General features: G+C 46.5%; 1 protein-coding gene across 1 annotated transcript in view; it reads left to right on the forward strand.

Moving 5' to 3' along the window:
* Window positions 1-1,818: 1,818 nt before the first annotated feature.
* ROR1 (receptor tyrosine kinase like orphan receptor 1) overlaps window positions 1,819-22,126 on the forward strand; it is a 151,614-nt gene continuing 131,306 nt past the window's right edge. Inside the window, exon 1 of the mRNA XM_058808585.1 lies at window positions 1,819-1,921. Coding sequence (XP_058664568.1) covers window positions 1,819-1,921 — 103 coding nt within the window. The remainder of the gene's footprint in view (window positions 1,922-22,126) is intronic.

The following is a 22,126-nucleotide window of genomic DNA, read 5'->3' on the forward strand; positions in this document are numbered from 1 at the left end:
TCTCATTCCCTGCTTCACCTCAGACCTGTCTCATCCCTACGGACCTGTCAGCAGCCCCAGTGTCTAGAATGTCCCATGTTGCTGGAATGGCCCCTGAGGAATGGCCCTGGAGCTGCTGTTGGTTCTCAGCCTGATCTCAGACCTGCCACCATGAACCAGCCTGATGGTCCTGGCTGGAGCTGGGCCTGCTTTGTTCACCTGGATTGGGGGTGATGCTTCAAGGACCTAAAGCAGCAGAAACTGCACTCAGGTGCCAGCAGCTGACAGTCCCTTCCATGTGTCACACCAGATCCTAAAACACATCAGCCTCAGCACACCTCATCCATTTCATCCCTGTTTGTTTATTGGCCAGTTTTCCCGAGAAAATGGATAATCTCTTGTCCTTTTCCTGGCTGCTGAGAGGAGGTACATGGGCATGTTAGTATCTGTGAGAAGAAGGAGGTTCCAGACCTCAATCTCTTCCCTAACACGCTGCCAGATGTTTATCTGGGTTTCTTCCTCCTCTTGAAACTCTGTTAGTGTCTGACAAGAAATACAAGATTCATATGGCAGAAGAAAAGCCTAAGGGATCTGATCTAGCAGGAAGTGAGGGGGAAATTCCTTTAATCTTGTCCTTGTTTCCACTCTGCTTATGAGCTTTTTATTAAACAGTTGCTGACTTTTGAAACCCTAAACCTAATCTAAGCATCCCAGAAATGTGATCATTCTCCTGGATGGAAAGTAGTTATCACTGCTAGGAGCTTCAACCAGCTTTGGCAGTGTTATCCACCATTGGCAGAAGGGAACTCCAACCCTCCTGCCCAAAATCTTGGTTTCCAGTCACCAGAGAGAGGGGAAAGCATATTTGGGATCTGGGCTGGTTGACAAGGTGGGAATGGATCACAGGTTGGACTTGATGGTCTTGGAAGTCTTTTCCAACCTCCACATTTGTGTGATTCTGTGAAAGTGTGCCCCTCAGAGAGCAGTAATCCCACAGACTGCGGTTACGGGATGTGGCGCAGACCCTGGGGAAGGGAAGGAAACCTTTCCAGTGTGGATGACCATGCACTGGAACGGATTGTCCAGAGAAGAGTCTTCCTCACTAGAGACATTTCAGAACCCTCTGGACACAACCCCATGCCATGGGCTCTGGGATGTTGGAGAAGGCAGGCTGGACCACATCACCCGCAGTACTCCCTCCCTTCCACCTCGATTCTATCATTGTGTCTGCTCACAGGCTGGACTCGATAATCCAACTGCGTTACCCAAAGCGTTACCCCTGCAAGCGCGGCAATCCCGCAGGGATCGCCCTGACGAAGAGAACGCGACCATCCCGCAGGGACGGTCCCTCAGAAGGGAACGCGACATCCCCGCAGGGACCGACCCTAAGGAAAGGAACGCGACATCCCCTCAGGGACTGTCCCTCAGAAGGGAACGCGACCATCCCGCAGGGACCGACCCTGAGGAAGGGAACGCGACCATCCCGCAGGGACTGTCCCTCAGAAGGGAACGCGACATCTCCGCAGGGATTGTCCCTCAGAAGGGAACGCGACATCCCCGCACCGCCGCCCTCACAGCTCTGAGGGGCGGCTCTGAGGGCTCTGAGGGCGGGCGGCCCCTCCGCGCGGGGACAAAATGGCGGCGGCGGGCGGCGCGGGCGGCCGCGCGGGGGCGCTGCGGGGCCGGGCAGCGCTGACAGCGGGCCGGGCTCAGGGCGGCGGGCCCGGCCCCGCTCCCTCCCCGCCCGCGCCGCCTTCCCCGCCCGCCCGCCCGCCGGCACAGCGCGGGACGGAGCAGCGGCGGCCCCGCGGTGGATGCGGGAGCAGCGCCGGCTCAGGAATGCAGCAGCCGGGCGGCGCGGACGGGAGCCTCCCGCTGCTGCTGCCGCTGCTGCTGCTGCTGCGAGCGGGGAGCCGCGCCGAGCCCGGGGACGCCACGCAAGGTAAGGGGGACGGGACAGGGCGGGCGGCGGTCCCGGCCGGGATGAGGGGGAGCGGCCGGGCCGACACCGAGGGGAGCCCCGCTGGCCCCGCGCCGCCTCCCGTTAACCAGCGCGGGGTTTTATGCTCGGTCCGTGTTTAATTGCTTCGTAAAAAAGCTCTTTGCAAGTGTTGGGGCCGGTGAGCGTTCCCAGCGTAAGCACTGCCAGGCGGTCCCGCTTTGCGGTCCGTGATTGATGGTGCCCGAGGTGTGTTACCGCACTGGGGACTCGGCCCTCAGAGCCGCTCTCAGTGCCTGTTTCGCCATCCCGCCCCTTTTGTACCCCTCAAAAAGGTTTGTTTATTTATTTATGTGTTTATTTATTTGCAACCAAAAGACAGCGTCTCCGTTTTGCTCATAGAAAGTGATATTTATCCCGCGATCGTTCTGCTTTATCTGACTCCAGCCTTTTTGCCAGGGATTTATGTGTAAAACATAGCGTAGCCCAGGCATAAAGGGACCTTGGAGCTGGGAAAGCTGGAATTGGAAAAAGACTGATTCCTTCAGGCCAAGGCAGTAAAAAGTGAGCAGTGTTTTTGGACGCCTGCATGAGAATTTCTCTGAGAGTTGGATGTACGTGAGCTCCGGCTCCTCCAGAGCGGTTTGTGGTGGGTGCTTCAAACCCACTCGGAGCAGTGCTGCTTGATAATATGCCTGTATTTAATAGCTAAAGAAGTGAAAAAAGTGAACGCTAAAGAGCGAAAGTTGGTGGAAAAAGCTAAAATTGTAAATACTGTGGGATAACTGCCTTTAAAATGTGCTTGTAGCTAGCAGATAAAAGTCTTGTGGTGTCGCTGAGCCTGGGTTGGTGCCGCTGTCCCTGAGGATGCTGTTCCCGGCACTGAGAGAGGGAGGGGAGCTCTTGGAATGACTTCCCCACGTCCCGGGAGCCTCGTGGTGCACATTCAATGGCTGGATGAGTTCTAGCTTGGGGTGGGAATTCTTCATGACATCTCAATGGGAAAATTTTCAAAAGTCGTTTTCTAGTGTCTCCAGGGAGTGCTGTCTGTGCTTAACAAATGGCTGTATTTTTTAAAGGGGCAAAAAAGGCTATTTCCCCCTGGTTTTTAAGATGGTTTCAAAGCTTTAGGGCAATGCAAGTTGTTTTTTTTTTTTTTTTTTTCATATTTCAAAGAGGCTGGAAGGGAAAAATAAAACCCCATTAACATAAAACGATTAATCACATTGACAGACAATTTCTTATTTTCTGTGCATTCTGCTGGGAAGTACCTAACAAAGAATGAATTCACCTGTATGTGAATATATTAATATTGTTATTATTAGTCCTTATGTATTAATGTAGTCATTACAGCACAGCTCATGTAGTACAAGTTACACCAAGAAGGGTTTCAGCTCAATATAAGAAAGCGTTTTTTTTTTTTTTTATAGTGAGAACAGTAATTTACTGGAATTACCACCCCAGGGATGTGGTGGAATCCTCGTGGCTGGAGGTTTCCAAGATGGGAGTGGATAATCTCCCTTTCCCACAAAAAGCTGGAACCAGGTGATCCAGCCTGGACTGTGATCTGTGATTATGTACAGTTACTCTCCACACTGAAGTGTTTCCTGTATTTTGAATAATATCTTTGGCAAATGCTTACAGCGTGGATTCATGGGCAGATCAAGTGATTTATTTCTTTTTTTACAGATAGACATCTATTACATGTTCAACCACATACTAGGTTTTGTGGAAGAACAAGGGAACCCGAACGTCCAACACCAATTAAAAAAACCAAACAAAGAAAAAGCCTGTTCTAAAAAGTTTTACAGGTTTCTTTAAGGTGACTGTAGTGGTTGGGTAAATAGAATTTGCTCTATCAGAAACCCAGCCCAGATGGGATCTTCAGTCCCTACCCTTTAACCCTGACATGTTCAGAAGGAGAATGTGGACCACAGTCTCCTGCTGCTGCCTTTTTGTCCATGACCTTTCCTTGCAGGGAGCAAAAAAACCCCAAAATCTTTGTCCATTCACTGCCTTTAGGGTGCTCAGGGGCTGGCCCGAGCGTTCCAAATAAAAACACCAAGTTAATGTCAATTTAAGGAGCAGCACCTCTCCAGCTTGGACGTTTTCTGCAGCATGTGGCTCTGGATATTCCCAGTTCAGCTCCATTATCGTTCTTCCAGATCGTGGAACTTTGTGAGGAGCCACAATGAAAGACGTGTGAGTAACAGAAAAACATTTTAAAAGCTTGGAGTAAACCCGCAGATCTCCAGATTGTGTTTCAGATTGTAGGGGTGCTGCTGATTTCCTTGAAAGTTGTGAGATAAAGTTGCACAGCTCTTGATTGGTCCCTGTGGTTGTTTCATCCCTGGGTCACAGGCTGCTGCTTCAGCCTATCCAGAAATGAGTTTAAAAACAAACAAAATGCTTTTGTTGCCTTAAGCCTCTAAGAGGATGAGGTTAGATGTCACTGTTTGAGGTTGCAGCCTTGTATTTCTTGACAAAAGTGGCTTGAAGTAGCAGCAAATTATCTTCAGGACATCGTTCCTTTGTTTCCATAATTAACTTCTACTGAAACTGCTGTGTTAATTACGTCCTCACCGGGATTTAAAGTGTTGCAAATGAGAGTTAGGCAGGGGAGTATTTTAAAGCTTGTGCATGGATTTGAGTAGGCAAAGAGCAGGAAAAAAAGAGTTTCCCTGAGGTGTGACACTGGATCCTGCTCTTTAGAAACAGATGTAGGAATCCAGCGGTCTGCTGGGACTCCAAAGAGCACCTCAGAGCTGAAAACTCTTTTAAAAAATCTCTAATTAAATGCAGCTGCTTTACACACAGCGATTGTCTTGCGAGCCAGGAGTTTGTAGAAAGCTAACTCAGACAAAAGAAAAAGTGTAAACCTTTCCTTCCCTTCCTCAAGCCCTGGAAACAAAAACCCAAAAAACCCCTCAGTCATCCAACTGCAGATTGGATGTGTGAAATGTCGTGTCTCCAGAAGCAGGAATTGTTTGTCCGAGGTGTTTGCTGCTGCCTGGTGTGCTCTCACCTTGGGTGGGTATCCCGGCTCCTGCCAGGGGGAATCACAGCTGGCACAGCTGGAGAGTCTCACAGCGCCGGGCAGAGGTGGAGCTCTCACACCCAGCCTGCATCCGACACACTCCTCCCTATCCAGGCGCTTAAACCAGTAGCAAATCCAAAATAAAAAAATATTTTGCTGTTAAGGTGCTGCCTTTGATCCAGGTTCCTGCTTTTAAAAACCAGCAAACCCCGTGCTGTGTCTTGAAATCAGCTCCCCAAAGCTGAGCTCGAAGCAATTCTGGGTTTGCCCCAGCCCCAAAGAGCTGAATAATGAAGTGAATTTGCAGGGCTTTTCTTATTTCTTTTTCATTGTAATCAAGGAGATGTTGAAAGTCAACGAATCTGCACATGTATAAATGGAACAGCAGTGAAATGAGTAAATGACAGCAGTTGTCAATGATTCTTTGTAAATAACAGCAAAATGCTGGTGTTAGCTGAGGATGCTTCTGTGGGGGTGGTGATTGCACTTTTACATCCTTTATGATGAAGTGCTTTAAAATTCCTGGAATTCTACATTTGGTGTAAAGTTTCATTTGGTCAGGTGCTGCAGAGGATGTTCCAGATTTTTGGTTGTTTTTTTTTTTTTTTTTTTTTCTGTCTGTTTACAAGCAGAGTCACTGCTGTCCTTGCCAGGAGTGTGGCATGTGAGAGCCTTGGACATGTTTAATGTTATTTAATTGGGCTGGAACAACAGGAGAGCCAGGGGGGCTACACTGTGAAGTTTGCCAAGGTGGAAAAACTGAATAATTTCACCTTAAACATAGATCTATATTATACTAGTGTGTGATGTGATGATAAAGCTCTAAATATTGCTGTTATTTAATAGTAAAGTTCTTTGAAGTCCTCCAAGGAATATAATGTAAAAGAAAAGAACTTGCCTATATTTGGACTCTGATGCAGTGCAATATTGAAAATGGTGCTCTGCCAAAGTCAGGCAGCTTGGGGAAAAGAAGTAGCCTGAGAAAGGAACCCTTTGGTGAGGAAAGCAATAAGCTCAGCCTGTTCCATGCCAGCATCCCAGCGTGAGGGAGATTGCTTTCCAGGATCCCCTCCTCAAGTGGAGACTCTGCAGTGCCACTGTTCCAAGGAAATCTGCAGGGCAGCAGATGAAAGGAAGAGCTTGTGGAAAGAATCCCATGGTTCGTGTAGGTGGGGTGGACACAGATTTGGAGGATGATTGCCAGGTAGGATTCCTGGAAAAATGGTGCAGAGTGGTCACCAAGAGGAGCAGAAGGCATGGAGGAGGGACTGCCAGGGATAAATGGGCTGTGGGGCCAGGGCTGTGTGTGCAGAGCTGCCCTTTCCCTGCTGGTTCACCCCATGGAGCTCACACCCAGGGCAGGAGCAGGACAAGGCTCAGGTCGGGGCTGCTTTGCTGCTTCACTGAGTTCTGTGGGGTTTCGGGGCTTGATATCCTGTTGTAACAAACCCCTCTGGAGAGCTGAGCGGGTCAGGTTGATCAGAGAGGGTAAAGCACAGCACAGAATGGTCCTGCAGGACATGTCCTGGGTCATGGTGTTGGTGGGGCTGGCTGCTGTGTCCCTCTTGGCTGCAATGTGCCAGTTTGGGGGTGCTGGTCCAGGCCTGGCTTAACCCAGCTGAGATTTTCTGACCTCTCTGCTCTTGTTACCAGTGGCTCTGGGAAATGGCTGAGGCTGAGTCAGGGGAGGTTTGGGCTGGGTATCAGGAAAAAGGCTCTTCCCCCAGAGGGTATTCAGGCACCACACAGGCTCCCAGGGAATGGGCACAGCCCCAGGGCTGCCAGAGCTCCAGGAGTGTTTGGACATTTGGACAGTGCTCCCAGGGACAGGGTGGGATTGTTGGGGTGTCTGTGCAGGGCCAGCAGCTGGACTGGATGAACCTTTGGGGTCCCTTCCAGCTCAGGATTCTGTGATTCTATGATGTCACATTGGAGACAGGAATCCTGGGCGTATTTATCATGCCCTGGGAATGTTGAAGGCAAAGAAAATCTGTCTGCTTTTTGTGTCAGAGAAAAAAAAATAACAAACAAGGCAAGTCCCTGTGTGTACAGGCAGCCACTGTCCCCAGGAGCTGGAGCAGAAGTGCTGGGCACTTTGTGCAGATGTTCCATGGTCTCTGTAAGCCCTGAGCTGTGCAGAGATGTTCTTTCACTCACTCTCAGATATCTGGGACTAGATTTAAGTTAGGACTTTGCCATCCCAGTATGCACTGGGAAGGTTTCATAACTGGGTGAGTTTTTGAGAAAAGTTCCTGCAGGCTCTGGGGGAAGCCTGCATTTTATTAAAAGCTCTCTTTCAAGCTGCTCAGGTCATATGCTGAAACTGATACGGCACAAGGGCTTCCTGTAACCTTCTGCTCCTTCCCTCCCAGGGCTGTCCCCCTGTCCCGTTCCCAGATGCTCTGTCTGTCTGCAGCACAGCCCTGAACATCTGCTCCAGGCAGATCCAGGAAGGAGCTGGAGTGGTGGGGCTGGGAGCTGGAGCAGCAGCAGGCCATGGGAAATGGAGAGATCAGAGATAAGCCAGGGAAAAATGCTTTGTAACCTCCTCACACATCCCAGAGGCTGGGAATGGAGCAGGGGATGCTTCTCCTACCCTGGGAACTGAAGGCTGCCTCTGGAAGGATGTGCTCTTCCACAGCCACAGTGTGGGTGCTCCTCTGCAGAGCTGCTCTGGTGGCTCAGTCCCCCCTGAAGATGCTGAGCTGAGCTTTAGAGGATGGAGGCTGTGAATGTAATGAGGCTGTCCCTGCTGTGGCTGCTCCATAGAAACACCATGGCTGCTCCTGCAGAGCAGGAACACGTGCTGGACAAGGAGGGATTGGGATTTGGGTGGCCTTAATTTCAAAATTCTTGAGGGCCTTTAGCTCTAACCATGTTGCCATCTGCTCCTGTGGAACATTTAAGGTGTAGAGGGGGTTTGTTCTCTCTCTGAATTCAGCTCCAGCCATTCTGTCCTCAAAGATAAATGTGGCTGTGAGCACACAGAGGTGTCAGGAAGACACAAGCTTGGTCAGACAATAAAAACACAAAATCAGTGTTAGAACTGAGACTAGACCTGGTTTTCCTCAAGTGAGGTCCTCTTTGCAGAATCTCTGCCAAGCTTTCTGCTCATGGAGAGGGATGATGCTGTTGTACAGGGTTGTACAAGATCTCTGCTCATGGAGAGGAATCACCCTGTTGTACAGGGAACATCTCACCTGTGGCACTGTGTGCAGTTAATGTGCATCTGAGCCCTGTGCAGTCTGCACTGTATTTACAACAGCTCTTGCCTCTCCCAGTTTTTCCTGTAAGGGGTCAGTTATCATGGGTGAGCATCTCCTCTCCAAAATGAACTTGGCTGCCAATGAAAGGAAGTGTCTTTATAATTGTTTTGTTTACTCTGGAGTCCTTGATGTGCTGTATAAGTAACAAGCGTTCTGCGCGTTTTCATTTTCAATTCTTTTTTGTGTATGCTAATTATTCATTCCATATGTTTGGGTTTTTCTTTACAAAACACATTATCTCTCTGTGCATTTAATGAAAATCTGGAGCACGATGGAGACATCTCTTTTTCTCCAGAACGTGCTGAGTGGAGAGAGCACCACGTTGAGCTCTGCTTTCAGTGAGTTTCACCTGCAGTGACAAGAGGTCATTTAATTCCCAGCTGATTGTCAGGAAGATGGATTTATATCATTAAATGCTTTCAGGAGGCCAGGGAAGAGCTCGTGGTGCACCTTTGCTTCTGCCTGCTGGCATCTCTGAGGCTGAAACACTTCATGCTCACCAGAGGATGTTTCTGAACCGAGGGCCCCTGACTTTTACATTCACTTTTCTTGGCAGCCTGACAGAGCCCAAGTCTGGCAACCTTTGTAAGTGAGATGCAACAAGCCTCGCTCATTTCTGCTATTGCTCTGTCACTGTGTTTTTAATTTACTGTAATTCAATAACTGACACAATGCTGCAGTAAATAAATGGGCTGTGAACATTCTCATAGACCTTGGGCGTCCAGCTCAGGGCAAGATTTAGCTTTTAATTAACACTGTCCATGAGATTTATTGTTAAAATTGCATCCTTTTAAAGAAGTCAATCTGAATTTGATTAAGAGATGAATAATTGAAACCTGCTGTGGGACAACAGAATGCATTCTAATGGATGCAGCAGTGGAGCACCATTGAAGCTCCAGACCCCTTTTCTCCCAAGTTTTGGGTCATTCCCATAAGCTGGATGTTGTCATTATCTTCTCTGTGCAGGATTTGTTGCTCTGTGTTGGGAAAAAAAAAGTGTTTTTCAATATATTAAGAACAGCAGCATTTTACCTGTGTATAAACTGCATTCTTAGCACAGCAAAGAGCTTTGGGAGGGCCTTGGGACACCCTGGTAAAAACCCTTAAAGGGTTTTTGCTCCTTTCACTCCCCTCTGCTACACAAATTCTCCCAAAAAGAGGCCCAGGCAAGGGAAGAAGCTGCAAAGCATCCTCTCACTGAAGGGGAATCTTATTAGCAAAATTATATTTCATCAGGGATTAAAAGAAAATACTGACCTGATTTTCTTGTGTTCTATAGGAAGAGATGGTATCTGATTTGCTCTTTTGCTTTGGAGAGCCTGTTTGTAGCATGTGATTTGTGTTCTTGCATTCTGTTTGTGATTGATCTTTCTTTAAATCCTAATGAGTATTTCTGACCCCTGAGCAGCAGTAAAATGTTCACAAACTTGAGAATATTTTAAGTGCGGAACTTAGACAATTTTCTCTTAAAAATCTGTTATCCCTTACTTTTCCCAGCAGCAAATACGGTCCTGATGTGAGGAGTGTGTGACCAACCCCTCTCATTTCAGGCTGAAAGCCTCCAGGGAATGTCAACATCAATATTTTGTTGGTTGAGCTGTTCAGGGTGAGACAAATTAGGTTGGGCATTGGGTGAACTGGGCCATTCCTTCCTTCCTGAACTGGTTTCACTGGGGAGCCACATTTGGCACTGATCACACTTTGAACATTTCTGTAGGTCCTAATGGTTCTGGGGAGGTTCTTTGATCTCTCTTGAAAACTTCAGAAGTTGAGAGTTGGTACTGGGGGAAAGAGGAAAAGGTGGTCTCGGTGTCAATAGCAGGGACAGTGAAATTTCAGGGAATTCATGCAATAAAGAAGGAGAGACCACCTGCAAACTGACAGCTTTTCCTTGCCATGAGGCCTTTGGTAGGGTAACAATATCTCCTGGTGGAGGTGACTGCTGTAAGCAGGGCACCTTTACGTGGATTTTTGGGAATCTGAACATTTAAGGTTGCTCAGTTGAGTTTATGGTTGTGTTTGGTTCCCTCATCCAAGAGAGAAGGCTCAGTCCTGTTCAGTTCTCTCACCCAAGGTCATTCTGGGCTTGGAGCTCTGAAGCACTGGGTGAAGTTTTTGGGCTCATATTGATTGTGGAGTACCTCTGGTACAGCCAACTTTAAAAATCCATGGTTAGCTCTAAGAGCAATCCCCCTTTTCAGAAAGTTTTGACAGAATGCAGCAGCAAAGTCTGAACAGGAGTTTTCTGTGCCAGTAAATGAGTGAAGCCTCAGGCAGCACAGCCCATGCAGCAGGGTCACAGCAGGGACAGCAGTGCTGGCACTGCCTCTGCTTTGGGACAGTCAGAGTTCAGGCTCCTGCACAGGTCTGTACATCAGGTGCTGTTTATTTTGTTGTCAGCTCTGCAGAAATCCCCTACCCAAAGCCTGTAATTGTCGGATGTTCTGTTATCCTGTTCCTGCTGCCAGGTATTATCTCCTGAGATTATCAAGGGTAACTTCACCTGGACTAATTGCAATAACTGACAGGGCCCGAGGGCAGGAGTTGTGTCTCAGCAGTGCAGGGGGGATTAGGTGTGTGTATATCCCATGTAATTTGCTGAGAGGTGTCTATGTACAGAGCTGTCAGGAGAACTGTAAAATCATTTGAAATGTTGCAAGGGATGGATGTGTGGTGATGGGAGGCTCAACTTTCTCCAGCTTTTGTTGCATTATCCCACTGAAGTGAATTTTATTGGCTTTTTTCTGCCCTTCCCGTATAAGCTGGTGTCAGGCTCCTTGAGGAGGCACTTATGTTCTTGAAGGATTATTGTGCTAATTTAGCTTTCATTTCATCAGGTATCAAGGCTTGATTTTATCCTGCTGTTTGTTGCTCTGTTCTTGCTGGGAATTACTGACACCAGAGATGTTGGGGATTAACTGAAGATGACTGAGGTGCAGCAGGGAAATAGTTTTTGATCTCTGCTTGCTTTGCTGTCTTAAAGATCCTCCAAGATCCTAAAGATCCTGGTTACGGCTGAGTCACTGAGCAGTGCTAATTATTCAGTCAGTCTGAGCAGCAGAGCCTGACAGATTTTCTGCCAGGATCCTTTAGAGGATGCATGTCATGAATCTTTTAGTAACTTCAGTGGGCAGTTGCTTTCAGCCAGCTGAAGTATTTCCTGTGTAAAGGAAGACAGACAGACTTTCCACGTGAAAGTCACGATGTGCCCACCCCTGGTGTGGGATATTATTGCCTTAAAAGAGCTCCAAAGAATGAACTCAGGCCTGCTAATGATGGCACTTGTCACCAGTACACAAGCAAAGTACACTGAACATTTATTTTGACAGATTTTCCTTGTTTTTAGACTGAAATCCACTTTTTTTTCCCCCTTAGAAAATGCTGTTACTGCTTTGTTTCCAGACACACTTCAAACGTAGAGTGTCCTGGAACATTTTATCCTGAAAAACAGAGAAGTGCAGTTCCTCTCAGGGACTTTGTTGGGCTCAAAATACACGTGGTGCTTAAAGGAATGGGAGAAATATTTTGTACTGCCACAACTCCTGAATGTTCCCAGCATCTCTGGTATCTAAATGGACCATCCTAAACTGGGATGGTTTTTGCCCTGTGGGGTTTTGTCCACTGGGGTGGTTCTTATCCTGTGGGGTTTTGTCTGCTGGAATGTTTTTTGTCCTGCGGGTTTTTGTCCTGTGAGTTTTTGTTCACCAGGATGGTTTTTGTCCTGTGGATTTTTGTCCCGTAGGTTTTTGCCCACTGGGATGGTTTTTGTCCTCTGGGGTTTTGTCCACTGGGATGATTTTATCCTGTGGGTTTTTGTCCACTGGGATGGTTTTTGTCCTGTGGATTTTTGTCCTGTAGGGTTTTGTCCAGTGGGATGGTTTTTGTCCACTGGGATGGTTTTTGTCCAATGGGATGGTTTTTGTCCAATGGGATGGTTTTTGTCCACTGGGATGGTTTTTGTCCACTGGGATGGTTTTTGTCCAATGGGATGGTTTTTGTCCAATGGGATGGTTTTTGTCCAGTGGGATGGTTTTTGTCTTGTGGGTTTTTCCCCACTGGGATGGTTTTGTCCTGTGAGTTTTTGCCCATTGGGGTGGTTTTTGTCCTGTGGATTTTTGCCCACTGGGATGGTTTTATCCTGTGGATTTTTATCCTTTGGGTTTTTGTCCTGTGGGATGGTTCTTGCCCACTGGGATGGTTTTATCCCGGGGTTGTGGCCCTTCCCAGAGCTGGGCAATGCCCTGTGCAGAAGGTGTGAAGCTGGAATCCTTGGCATCAGTCCTGGGGCAGGATGCAGCGTTCCCTTGGCTCCCTGCTCCCCATGCCAGGGCAGCAGGGCTGGTTTGATCTGGGTGTGAGATGTGCTGGAAGATGAGTGTCCCTGCAGCTCTGGGGGCACGCAGGGCTGCTGTGCCAGGGCTGCCCCAGGGAAGGACAGACCAGGGCTCTGCAGACAGGAAAATCCTGCCCAGGGGGGGATTGGATTTCTCCAAACAAAATATTGTCCAAAAATATTCACGGGGTTCAAATGAGCAGCCAAATGCAAATGGTTGCACTTTTTGTTCCATAGATGTTCTCGTGCTCTCTAGCAACCCTAAGGATAATATCCCAATTCTTCCTCCAAAAATGTGCACAAAAGGTATCTCATTTGGCTACTAATAAATCAGTTAAATCCTAATGAAAATACACTGTTTCTGTGAGGAATATTTCTCAGACTGAATGTGGAACTTGAAATAATTTCCAAATTTTAACTCCGTTTGTGTGTCAGGAAAACATTTGCAGTACTTGGTGAAAGCTGCTGCAACTTGAGACAGTATTTGTTCTTGGAACCTATATTTAATAATTTATTGTGCAGTTCCAGGAGAGCAGTACCTCTCTGAGCAAGAACTTTTCACATTTTGGAGGAATATAAAGATAAAAAAGGAAATGTTTAACGCTGTGCTTTTAAATTTTGACTGGGAAGCAACTCCCATTTCAGTCTCTCACGTGGCTTTTTTGGCTTTTATTACTTTTTCATCTCTGCACAGAGTTATGAAATGAGTGATTTTTGTATATGTAGAGAAAGGATTTTATAATCTTCAGGATTTTTCCGTTATGCTGAATTTATCAAACATTTGTTCAGATGAAGTGAAAGGGGAGGCAGCTTCAAGTGTCTCTTTCCTGTTGCACAGAGCTCGATCCTTTCTGAGTTCTGCAGAATTTCCCAGTCTGAGCCAAACTAGGAAACATTTCAGATACTTTGTGCTCATTCATCTTTGTTTGGGATTTGGGACTCGGGTGGTTTATTTTGGCCACCATCTCAGGTGGAAATGTGCTGGAAAAGGGGTGCACCTGGCAGGGCAGGGTCTGGCAGCCCTTTCCTGGCCTGCACCAGCACTTTCTGCCCTGGGCCACTTTTAATCCAAATTATTGCTGAGGCTCCCAGCTCATTCCTGGGTCCTGGGATGTCTGAAGATGCAGGAGGATCGCCTCTGCACTAAATATTTAGAAATTCACTTTTACTGCCTGCTTGGCAGGGTGGATTGCTAAATTTTTTGTTGTTTTCGTGTGTTTTAATGACAAGCTTGCCCTCTGTGGGACCGAGCTGTGGTGGAGCTTTGGAGGGGGAACGTTGTGCACTGAATTTGGGATTTGCTGTGCCTTTGTACACTGAATTTGGGATTTGCTGTGCCTGTGGTGAAAGGCTGGCTCGGGAATGCTGGGGTTTGAGGGCACATCCCACAGAGCAGCTGCTTTTCCATTCCTGGGGAGCAGCAGGGCCCACTCGGGGCTGTGCCTCTGAGCTGCTCTGCTGGATCATTGCCATTGGCAATTCAGGGTCCTGGGGCTTGTTTGGGTTTCTGAGGATTCTTGTGTCAGCCAAGAACTGCTTCCATGTTTTCTATTAGCATCTCTTTCATTTTGGGAATGAGATTTGCTTTGCTTAATTGGATCTTTAAAGCCACAGGAGGATATTTTGACCAAACCTGTTCCTCCTTGCACTCCAGTAAATTCAGAATAAATGCATTCTGTACCCAATGCTGGTAACGAATTGTTAGAGAGTCCATGATAAATGCTCCATCACATACTTTGCATGCATTTTATTTTTTAAAAAATCACCTTAAATGGATTTTTTGTACAGATGGAGCAGTTAGAGGTTTACCTGAAGGCCCTGATGTGGTGTTAGAGATGTGCTGTATCTCACATGATGAGGAGCAGAGAACACAAGCCATGAAGTGCTGCTGCAGTGCCAGCTCCTCAGTTGGTTTGTGTTTATAAGCAGATGCTTCTTCTTTAATCTGGGCAGAGAGAGATTGGTGCATTCTCCACAGAGGGGCTGATTTACCAAGTGATGCAATCAATTTGTTTCCAGGCACAGACATGTCTGGGCTAATACAACACAGGCACACCAATAACAATGCAGTTTTTAATGCTTTCTTCTTATTTTCCATTTTTTACTGACTAGGGTTATTAAATTTTTTTTTTAAATCCATCTGTACCACTTTAATTTTCAGGGGAGAAGGTACTGGGGAGCAGGGTTACAGATGTTCACATGCCCAGACCTTGTAGGGGTATTAAGAAATAAAAAATCTGTAATATTATTCACCGTGGCAGCTGCAATGATTGACCAGTTTTTTCTTTCAGAAACTTTGTTTATGTTAGAAGCTTTATATCTCAAATAAAATTAGTTTTATGTGAAGGGGAACTACACTGGCGATGATTTTGTTTAGGAAATAATGTCAACACCCCAAAGGATTTCTGGTCTTTGATTTTTCCAGTGTCCAATGGAAGCCTTGGGTAGGGGCTGAATAATGTCTGCTTCTGACTCCTGTTGCAGCACACAGAGAATGTCTTGACAGCTTCCAAACCAATAATATCTTACTTATGTTTCAATATATGAATAACAGCCCAGGCTTTGCAGAGATTACCTTGCTGTTGGGCAGTTCTGTAACGTGCTGCAGCCAGATGAATGGAAACCCTTCAGCCTTTGGAAGAGCAGGAATATTTCCCTTTTCTAAATGTGTGCTGTACAGGGATGTGCAGGCACATTGTTTCTCTGAGCCACACTTGTGTTCTTTTAATTAGGAGGTGCAGTTAGCAGAGCACATGATACCCCTTCCTCCTCATGCTGTTTCTTTCCTCTTTTCTAATCTCTGCTCTCCAGTGTGGTTTTTCTTCTTCACGGTCCTTGGGAGTCTTGTTTTTCCAAAGGGATCCCCTGCTGACTGTGCTGAGGTCTGTTAAAGCAGTTTCTTAGCTCTGCTTTGAAGAAGGCTGTTCCCTTTGATTGCTGGAATGATTCCTGTGCTGTCTGTGGGTGCCTTTGTGGGGCAGAGCTGCTGCTGCTTCTCTGTCCCTCTGCCGTGGGCATGTCCTTGGGGTCCCGGGGCTGTGACAGTGACAGCAAGGGGAGGCTGCTCTGGGCCAGGCTGGCAAAGGGCACTGCTGCACATCCTCTGCTGCTTCCCAGCAGGCAAATCCTGTGGCAGGGCCTGGTGTTTGATCAGCCACAGCCAGAAGTGAGAACTCCTCCTGCTGATCTTCCTCCCCAGGCAGTGGCTGTGGGGAGGGAAAACTCCTCCAGCTGTTACCTCCTCTGGAGCTGTTTAAGTATTATGTGTTGAGAATATTTAATTTTTTCTGTTTAAGAGGTTATTGATTTATTGAGATGGGCTGACTGGTTTTCTGTGATAACTTTGGAGTGGTAGGTGGTGGTTTGCTTTCTATCAAAAACTTCTGTCTTTGCACCCCTCTGAGACAACACATCTCTCTTCTACTGGGATGGGCTTTTTTACTATGAAGGGATGGAGGTGGTTGTTTTGTTGATTTTCCCTTTCCTGTGTTGTTTCATTGATTTCCCCTTCCCTACGTTATTTTGATTTTCCCTTTCCTATGTTGTTTTGTTGATTTCCCCTTTCCTATCAGCTCCCTTTGCCCCACTTTGCCTTTTTTCACTTTGCCAGTGCATGGTGCTAATTTACTCCTGTCTTGAGGAAATCTCTGAAAATAGCAGGTCCCCTTTGCATGTAGTATCTGCCGGTTCCTAGATGGCTGTGGTGGCAGAATCTCAGTGCTCAAAGTGGGGACATCTGTGTTTGTTCAAGCAACACCAGGGGATGCAGCGGATGGGAAAGAGATGAAGTTTGCTGAGGCACCAGGAACTGGCAGGGTAACTCAAAGCAAGTGTTCAATAACAATCCCTGCTCAAGGCCCCGGTCCAGCAGAGCACTTACCCCTAGGCTGGGACTGTAAACAGAGCAGAGATTTAGGCGGGCCCAGCTCTGTGTTTAAAGTTAGATCCCGCCTGAGTGCCTTCCTGGAGCAGCGCCTGAGGGACTGAGACTTGGGCTTGTTTTTCACTTACACCAGTGAGGCTTGAGAGTGAGACCTGGCTGCTGCTCAGTGCTGTGCTGGGCACCCAGGAGCTCACTGAGCCTTTCTAGGGCTCTGCCCCTGCTGCCTTCTCCTGGCCTGTGTTCCTGCTCTGAGCCCCATGGCTTCTGCAGAATGGCAATCTGAAAGATGCAGATCACTGCATGCCAGGGCAGCGCTGTCACTGGTCATGTTTTCCAAGGGCCTCAACCCAGCCTGTGTGGTGGAAGAAGAGAAGGAGCAAAAGAGCAGTGATGCAGAGGTGTCTCTCTATTTCACTGGCATTAAATACATGCACAACTTTATGTACATACACATGAAACTCAAGATGAGGCTTGAAAATACGGATGTAGATAATCTCTTCTTGTGACTCTTCCATCCATTTTAGAAGAGTTTGTTAAGGAAATGGGATTTTTTTTCAAGCAATTCTTTCCATATGACTTTGATTAGTGAGAGGAACTTTCTTAGTGGGTTGATCCCACAAACTCTTTCTTTTGCAAGTTGTCTTTACTCCAGAGGGCTGGGTGCTGGCTCCAGGGAAATCAATCTGCCCTTCAGGGAATGACTCTGCTGCAGGTTTGCCATGGACTCTCAACAATCCAACTGAAGCTGGATAATCATGTTCACCCACCTGTGTAATGCAGGTTCAGATCTCGAATGAAAGGCCCTACTGTGCAAAAATACAAGGTGGCACTATGGGGGGGAGGAGGGCATTCTGTACCTGCAGCTTCAGGCTATTTACAGTGATGTGGGGACATTTCATTAATAAAATGTGTAGCTGGTTTGCATTTGTGGGGTGCAAAGGATTCATATTAAAGAAAAACAAAGGAATAATATTAGAACAGCACTACAGTCATCACTATCTTAGCAAAAATGTGAAGAATGGTTTTCTAATCCTTTATGTGTGGAAATTCTACTGCTGCTGTTCCTGCAGTATTATATTCAATATAGATATTGAATATTCTGCCTGCCTCTTTCTCTCCTGGATTGTGTGTCTGTGTGATTTCTGACTAAGTGTCAGCAGCAGGGAGATGAAGGGGAGGTAGCAGAGGAAAAGGTTTCAACAGTTGGATGATGAAGAGGAGTGAAGATGAGAGTCAAATTTGCTAATCAATAATGCTTCCAGAATATAATATTTATTGTGTGCTCTACCTGTGGGGCCTGGACAAGGTTTATGGCACAGCCCAGGCTGTTCAAACTGCTGGGAAGGAACTGGAAATCCTTTCTCTGGGACTTTCATAGTGTAGATCTTGGTGGTGATGGCAGTGGTGAAACTCCAGTGGCTAAACAGGAGTTTGCCTCTCTCTTCAATAAATATTCAAGAAAGATGGAGAGGAACTTTTTACAAGGATGTTTAGTGACAGGGGAAGGGAGAATGGCTTCAAACTGGAAGACAGGAGGTTTGGGTTGGATATTAGGAATAAATTTCTGGCTGGGAGGGTGGGCAGGCCCCGGCACAGGGTGCCCAGAGCAGCTGTGGCTGCCCCTGGATCCCTGGCAGTGCCCAAGGCCAGGCTGGACATTGGGACTTGGAGCACCTGGGACTGTGGGAGGTGGCAGGATTGAAACAGGATGAGCTTTAAGGCTCCTCCCAACCCAAACCATTGCAGGATTCCATGATTCTGAGAGAGGAGGAAGGGTAGCCTGGAGCAGAGATTTGACCAAAAGTCACCAAAGAGGTTAAAAATCAAGGCCGGGCTCTCCCAAGCCTGCAGCAGCACTTTATGTATGCTCCCCAAAACAATTCTTGAGAAGTAAATGAAAGAATACAGAAAATGATGGAATAAGCAGGAGCTCTGTTAATCTCCAGCCATGGGGGGCTGTGTGTGTGCAGCACTCACTGAAGGGCCCAGAATTGTTCCTCCAGGGCAGGAAATACACCTGACAAACTCTAACTTGGAGACCTGGTGAAACACCTTTCCATCAGGCTTTGTTTCATATTCGCTTGGCTGAATCTTCTGACAAATTTTCCTCGAGCTTTACGTGCACAAACTGTGTCGTTGTTTTGGAAAATGCAAGCCTGACCACTGTAAATGGGTTTATATTTCCAACAGGGCAGTTATTTAATTTCCTGTTGGAAGTCTGCAAATGTTGGCACTGTTCACTCTGGCAGGGAGCCAGAGGAGAGCACGGTATCATTAACAGGCTGCAGCCCAGTGGAGGTTTCTTTTGGTTTCATCCAAACTTTTAAGACTGGGCTATAACAAAATATAATTTTTGATTGAATGTCATAAAGGCAGGCAGGGAGATCAGGGAAAAGGGGGTGACAGGATGTTCTCTGGGATGGGAACAGCTTTTGTCCTTCCTTACCTCCCCTTGGGCCTGGTTTTGCTGCAGATTTAATCTTGCTGTGCAGTTTTGCACTAAAGCAGCTCAGAATGAAGGCTGAGGGCTAATCCTGGAATTGGCTCTTTGGGTACAAAGCCATTCCCTGTGCTGTTATCTTCCTTGGGATCCACGGCACAGCCCCTGGGAAGGGTTGGGGCTCTGACAGTGACACTGACACAACTCCAAGTCCTGGAGCCACCCAGGTGCATTCCCAAAGGATCCCTCACAGCATCCAGAGGCCTGAGCTGGCTGGAAAATGCCATCTTCAGAGACAACCACTTGGAGAGCAGAGTCTTGTAAACAAAAAAGGTATTTTTGTTCAGAGTTTGTTTTAAATACCCCGACTTCAGTCAGCAGAGATAAATCAGGCTGGTTGGCTGTGAAGACACATCATTTATTTTGGGTATTTTGGGTCTGGCACAGGCTCTCTGTAGCTGATGATGCTCCAGGCAAGGCCCTTTCCCCACATGGACCTTCTGGTGCCCCAATTCTGCTTCCCAGCTTTGCTCCTGCAATTCCCCATCTCATTGTGGTTTGCAGTGGGGACAGACAAATCTCCAGCTTGAACTCAAGGCAGCCAACTTCATTTTCTTCTGTGAGTTTTCCACTTTGAAAGGAGCTATTTGTGGGAAACAAAGGGTCAAATGATGTGGGAGGCTCCTCATCACTTGGGAGCCTTTAAATCAGGCCTGGCTTGGGGCACCGTGTGCTCCCAGCAGCACTGGGATGTGTGCAGAACCACTGGATGTAGGGAACTGTGGCGTGTGTCATGCAGGGGATCAGATTTAGGATTATTGTGGTCTCTCCTAAATCTCCCATAAAGCAGCACTTGAGTGTAATCTGTTTGGATTTCCCCTGCTCTGGGCTGCAGCAGCTGCTTTTTCTCAGGGATCCAGGGATGGAAGAGGAGCTGCTCGTGCAGAAATGTGCACAATTTCTATATTAGAGTCAATATTTGCACTCACTTTGCCTGGATTAGGGGGAGCTGAAGCGGGAGGAGCTGGATGATGGAAAGCAGAAAAAGGATAAAAAGCAGGTTTTGACCACCTGTCATCCTTTGGTGCTGTTTCTTGAATGGTTTTCTTGAGGCTGATAATATGTAGCTTAGGCCATTGATATGTGTTGGATCAGAATGGGAAGTACCCAAATAAATTTTGTGTGTCAGATATATTAAGTTGTTTTTTCCCCGAGTCCTGAGAAACATGAAGTGCAGCTAAAGGAAAAGGCACATAAACCCCAAACATATAAAACATGTGAAAAATGATGTGCCTGGACTGATGCACTGCAAAGATGTACTTTCATATTTTTGTGATAACTTATTTAATAAGATCTGGAGGTTTTCTTTTCTTTTGACTCGTTTTTAAACAGATGAATGCACTTATCTGTATTTACATCATCTCCAGGCAACCCAGAGTGTTCTTTCCATATGCTCATGGAGCTCACAGCAGTAATAAGTGTAGAGGGACAGGAGACCCTCTGGTCCTTTACAGTTTCTTCTGGGTGTTAAATTTCATGCAGAAAATATGGTTCTTATTGCAGCTTGGCAGGCATCAGAAAAAAGCAAATCTTCTCAATGTTCCGTCGAAAAGAAATACTGAGCACTCAGTTTTTATTTCTCTGGTGATAGTATCCAGAAGTTACTGATTTTTTTAGCAGCAGTTTTGATCAAGGATGCTCAGAACTGTTTACAAACAATTTTGATTTTTTTTTGCTGTGGGTTATTTATTTTTTTTTCCTTTTGTAGAGGAGTACAAGTTAAATCTTGTATGAGCTTCCAAAAAAAAAAAAAAAAACCCAAATGAGGTCTAGGAATAAAAGCTGGGGATCTGCTCTTCCACATGTCTCTTTTACTGAAATTCCAAGATCAAAGCACATTTTTATTTATTTCTTTATTTGAAAGTAGTGTGGGACCTGTCTAGGTGTGCCATATGGAACCATCTCACATACATAAATCCTTGTTCCTGAGCCCAAATTCTCAACCACTGCCTCCTGCCCAGGTCCTTCCCAATCGTGCTAAAGCCATTCCCAGCTTGGGGGGTTTGGGGAGGGGAGTGGGATGTTGTCAGGAAGAAATCATTGTCAGTTTGCTTTTGGAGGTGGTAATTGTTTCAAAACTTCTCACCTTCATAAAATAAATGCATTTTGTGGCATTTCTTGAGATGGCCCAATGTGGGGTTGAAATGCTCTTTTCTCAATTATAAAATGACAAAATGCTCGTAAATTTGCTGTTGTGGCTTTGGGAAATATTTTAGTGAACAATTTTGAATTATAGAATTCAAAGTTTTTAGGAAATAGGGATGATATAAAAATATCACATGATAATATGATATTTTTATATCATCCCTAATATGACAAATCCCTAATATGATAAATATGTGATTTGTTGGACTAAAGTTAATTTCTTATGGGAAGTAAATCTAAGCAAAGTATTGAAGGGACTCTATAGTTACTTATGGAGAACATTATTATACTTTTGATTTGGGAATTCTGAGTGTGAATAAAAGAGAGAGAGAGAGGCCCTGGATAGGAGAGGAAAGTATTTTAAAGAGAGATCAGCACAAAAGTTTAGGAAAAACAGCGACAAAGTCAGGAAAGCTGAGGCACAGAACGGATTGAAGCTCCAAGTGATAATGAGGGGAGCAGGAGAAGAGAAAGCCAGGAGAAAATGCTGACTTGTGACTCAGAGCACAGGAAATGTTCTGGAGAGTGAAACCAAAGGCTGAAATCTTTAATGCTGTTTTCTTTTTTTTGCACTGCTTTTGACCCTGCCCTGGAAAACCCAGCAGACACCAGGAATGCAGAGACATCAGCGCTGCAATCTCAGCCTAGAATGAGAAGAAACTGCTAGGGAATGCTTGGATAAATGAGATGTTTTGGGATTTCTCCTGTCAGCTCCTCGAGCTCTGAGGAAGTTGCTCAGCCCGGGTCAGGCTGAGGAGTGAGAGACCCTAAAAAATTGGGAAGGAAGCAAAAAATGAGTGTGAGGATTTCAACATCAATCTGCTTAACAGCAGATAAAGCATTTGCAAGCAGCTGGGAGATAACAAGGAGATAAATAGCGAGCTCAGATGGTTCTGTCAGGGCCAAATCCTGTCCCAGCAGCCTCCTTTCCCCTGAGGGCAGCTTGTCAGGCCCTGGGGGACACGGGACGAGCGTGGAGCTGCTGTGAATTGTGGCGGCAGGGACAGACACGGGAGTGAAGCTCTGTGAAGGCAGCACTGGAGT

The sequence above is a fragment of the Ammospiza caudacuta genome, chromosome 7 (assembly GCF_027887145.1).
Source record: "Ammospiza caudacuta isolate bAmmCau1 chromosome 7, bAmmCau1.pri, whole genome shotgun sequence".
In the NCBI taxonomy this organism is placed as follows: domain Eukaryota; kingdom Metazoa; phylum Chordata; class Aves; order Passeriformes; family Passerellidae; genus Ammospiza; species Ammospiza caudacuta.